General features: G+C 36.1%; 1 protein-coding gene across 1 annotated transcript; it reads left to right on the top strand.

Moving 5' to 3' along the window:
- The first annotated feature begins 325 nt into the window (after nt 1-325).
- LOC134677951 (zinc finger protein 572-like) lies at nt 326-3,818 on the top strand. Its single transcript, XM_063536386.1, has 3 exons — nt 326-716; nt 1,428-1,559; nt 2,790-3,818. The coding sequence occupies exons 1-3, from the start codon at nt 539-541 to the stop codon at nt 3,449-3,451; spliced, it is 972 nt and encodes a 323-aa protein (XP_063392456.1). The 5' UTR covers nt 326-538; the 3' UTR covers nt 3,452-3,818.
- The last annotated feature ends 812 nt before the right edge of the window (nt 3,819-4,630 follow it).

The raw sequence follows: 4,630 nt of genomic DNA on the forward strand, positions 1-4,630 counted from the left end.
GCCATATAAACCCATACGTTACATATCTGTATAATCGTGGTGCGCGCTTGGCTTAAGGTCTGGTATACCCGTCTGTTATACCCTTTATAATTTTCCAGTTCACGCAAAGTTTGTACCTATAATAATATTAATTAATACCAAAGTGTAAATGGTTGGTTGTACATAGTAAATCGATTTTATCAAAGTAAAACATCAATAACATGTGCATTTAATTTATCGCCAGTAGAAACATAAACGCTCACTGTGAAATGCACGTTTCTTCACTTTTTCTGCGTACAACTACACATCTCAGGTTTCTGTCACTGTCACTTGTATCCATCTTGTACACCTTGTATCATCATAATAATTATCGTAATAATCGTGATAATCTCATCTATATTTATTTTTCTCGTCTCATATGTCATGAGTTTTCTTGCTGAACCAAATTAATCATAATATATGAAATCTGACTGAGATATCGCTTGTTCGCTCCCAAATTTAATTCCAACAACATAGATCTCTGGTGCTTAAAAACTATCGCCTTTAGCCAGCAGCGAGCATGTCGATATCGCTAGATGATGTTCATGTAAATAAAGAAGAAGTATGTGTAAAGGAAGAGATCTATGACGACCCTTATGTAAAAAGGGAGCCTGGATTGAACACGGCAGCGCAGAATGAGTCTTCTGATCATAAGGTGAAAGTGAAACTGTCTGAAACAGACCTGAACACAACACAGGGTAAATTCAACAACTTTATTAAGATACGCTTAGTGCTTACAAGATCATCGTTTTCACTCTCGTGGGTTTGACTTCAAGGTAGATCGAATTTCAAATAAGGTGTATTCGGGTAATACCGAATGTCGGATAATTCCGAAATTCAGATGAAAATCACCCTTAATTCCATCATAATAAAAGTCTCTTTTCGGAATTATCCGACAGTTTTCGACATTCGGAATTACCCGAGTAAACCTTAGTCCCTCCTTAGGACATATCTACCTTAGGTTAAGTATAGACTTAACCCTTTATTCCGTAAATTTACCAAATACCAAAATCGCAATATCTCACAGCAAGATTTGGCCAAGTTTGAAGTCAAGCGACTCTATTGTAACATAGATAATGCTTTTCAAGTTTTCATGGGCTAGTTATGTTATATATTCTTAGGGTTCCGTACTTAAAGGGTAAAAACGGGACCCTATTACTAAGACCCCGCTGTCCATCTGTCCATCTGTCTGTCCATCCATCTGTCTGTCACCAGGCCGTAACTCATGGACTGTGATAGCTAGACAGTTGAAATTTTCACATATGATATGTCTGTTGCCGCTATAACAAAAAATACTAAAAACAAAATAAAATAAATATTTAAGTGGAGCTCCAATACATGATGTCACTGTAAATAAGCCCTTGATTGTTACTTACAAAAAAAAATTTGAATTTTGTAAAATTTTTTAGAAACATATTGTAAAGAGGAGCCCGTGACTGATGATGGTGCGAGTGCAGCACAAGCCGAGCTGTATGCTGGCCACATAGTGAAGGATGAACTGGTGCTCGGTCCCGAGCTACTACATCCACTTGAGACAACCAGTAAGTCTTCAAAGTATCATTCCATTGAACTTGCTAACTATGTAAACAAACCGCCATATTGAAATTGTCTCTGAATGATGAATTTACTAGTGTATAGTGTATGGTTTCAATGGTGTTTGATGAGGTGGTGTGAAAATTCAAGGAGAAACAGTGACAGAACTAAGTTAAATCTTTTGTTTACATAGCAAGTTCCATAGAATGACATTTTAAACTGAAATATGCCTGGGGTCATTCCACAAAATAGTAATGGTGATGGCACAGTGGGCGGAGGTCGAAGGATCTTGAAGGAGTTGGAGTCAAAAAAAGGCGTGTGCTTCTTATGGCGTATATTGAAAAAGTGATATGGGTACAACAACAACCCAAATACAAATTTGCTATCCTATTATTAATTACAGCGCCACCTATGGACTGTCTCTGGAACTACGTACCCTTGTGGTATGCGTTACATATCGATTTGGATAAGAAATTTAGAGTTCTATAAAGTGTATAAAAAGTCAGATAGATAGCGCTGTTAACGCAAGTTAAAAATGGAGTCTATAAAAGTACAGTCAGCGATAAAAGCTTGTGTGGAAATTGAAATTATCGCCAAAAACTTAATACACTTATTAATAGCAAGTTGTATACAATATGGATTATATGGATCCAACTGGAATGAATTAAATTGAAATAATGTAATGTCTGGCAACTAAATCATAAATTCATTGGTCAACTTATTTCACTTAGAGCCCATTGACCTAAACGAGGTGGATTTTTATTGTAGGTAGTCTACCATAGTGACCTTAACCTACAAGTCACGTTAATCTTCCTATTATCAATACCATAGAGAAATATAGTAAGATCAGTTTTGGTACGAAAACGACTATTGTTTTCGCAGTCGACATCTAGCAATCATCGAGTAGCGGAATTATCAGTACCGCTACTCGATACTAGAATTCTCTAGTGTTGCGACTCACGAAATTTGTATGTTGAAAATAGAGTGCTGGTTAATCCGGTTATAATATTTGCTGAAAATTGTCGAGCATTAGACTTTTGTTCGTTGCTACATCTATTGTCAATTAGCAATACTGAAAATTCCACTACTCGATGCTAGACGTCGACCACGAAAATAATAGTCTTTGGTACTAATACTGAAGTATGGAGTGAGTACTCTATTTTTTCTCTATGTCAATACCAAAGTCTTGTCCCAAACAAATGCAAAATCTTAAATGGTAAATTGTTAAATTCTTTCAGCTGAACTGGAATCTCTGAATCCATCTCAAGTGACTACTAGTCAGCGGGAATCAGATCTGGACTCGGAGTCAACATTTCGCGGAGACAAAGACTCGGCACTGGGCAAACCGAACAATGAAAATGAGTACTACGTTTGTAGTATATGCAGCAAACAATTTACAGACAAGGATTCATGCGTTGAACACTTATTAAAGCATACCGGTGTTAAATTTTACACTTGTCAAATTTGTGGTAAAGAATTCAGCAGAAAATATGACTTTAATAGCCACAAAAGAGAGCATATTGATAGAAAACCTCCCGACCAACCGTATTCGTGCGACGTATGCGAACAGGAATTTTGGCAGCCTTCGCTATTAGCGAACCATAAAAAAACTCACGCAGTTGAGAAACCCTACCAATGTGATGTGTGCAATATGAAATATGCCACTAAATGTGGTTTAAGCAAGCATAAAAGGAAACATTTACTTTCTTATAAACCTCGAGATAACACAGTAAAGCCATTCACTTGTGAAATATGCAACAATAGGCTAACAACCAAATATACTTTAGCTAAACATAAGTTAATACACTTGGAAGAAAAACCATTTTATTGTTCCGTATGCGGAAGGGGCTTCGCTAATAACGGCAATTTAACGAGACATAAAAAAATGCATATGAATTGATAAAGTGGAGTCGAGACGGGGTGATGAAATCGACCGATTTGATAAGAAATGAAATTGCCGTCAATTTCAAATTTAATGTTAATGATACAGTTAATGTTAATGATAAGATTTCTCCAAGAAACATTAGGTCTGACACTCGTCTGTCGTAGAAAATATCCATAAAATCGAATATTTAGTACTCAAGAATATTTTTAGACAAGCCAAATTGAAGAAAAAAAGAAAAATCTTTGAATGCAGTTTTATTTCTTTTTAAAAATAAAGGAATGTCTCCTTTAAGTAAAATGAGCCAACTTAAGGATTTAAGGTAGTTTCCCTCCAGGGCCCGACTTATTTTTCCACCCTGTATATTGAGGTTTAGGCTATAAAATAGTAAGTACTACCACAGATTATATAATAGTTCTTGTACTACTGAGTATAAACTACTATCTACTGTAATAATAAAATTTCATTTATATTTAATAGGACTTCACATTCGGCTTCGGCTATGAGTTTCCATCAGTGTTGCCAACTTGGCATAAATGATGCCAGATCTGGCATATTTTCACTCGCTTTGGCACCAAAATTTTCCATTTAGCATCTGGCATATTTTTTAGTATAATAAAATTTAGTCTAAGCCAAGATTGCACCAACTTGGCAGCAACAATATGCGCCATCGTCTTATGTGGTTCATATTTTCATATGAATTTTGACTTTTGTGAACGGATGGACGTCGACGGACTATATAAAGGTGGTCAAGCAGATCTTGTCAGTAGAAAAAGGCGGCAAATGTGAAAAATGTATGTGTTTTAAGTGTCTAATTTCAAGTGACATTTTAGCATTTTTTTGTAGCATATTTCAAAAATCTTTGGCATAATTTTGGCATAATCTACACATTAGTTAGCATTTTTTCAAAATCCGAGTTGGCAACACTGGTTTCCATCATGATACCATCGACAGTTTCATTCGGCATGGCAATCACTAACGATTTTATCAAATCTGGCACATTGCTCCGGCTAGCAAATTCAAAAACTTGCTCATAGTTGGTTGGAGTAACTGAGTCTACAATTTTTGCGATGCACCTAAACGTCAGGCTATCAATCATGTACATCGTAGCCAGAGAAAGCAGGGATTGCAATTGCAAAACGTCATCTGGTAGGGTTCTTAAGTACATGTAGTCCTTTAGATATTGGAGGGTCTGTT

This window comes from Cydia fagiglandana, chromosome 27 (genome assembly GCF_963556715.1).
Source record: "Cydia fagiglandana chromosome 27, ilCydFagi1.1, whole genome shotgun sequence".
NCBI lineage: Eukaryota > Metazoa > Arthropoda > Insecta > Lepidoptera > Tortricidae > Cydia > Cydia fagiglandana.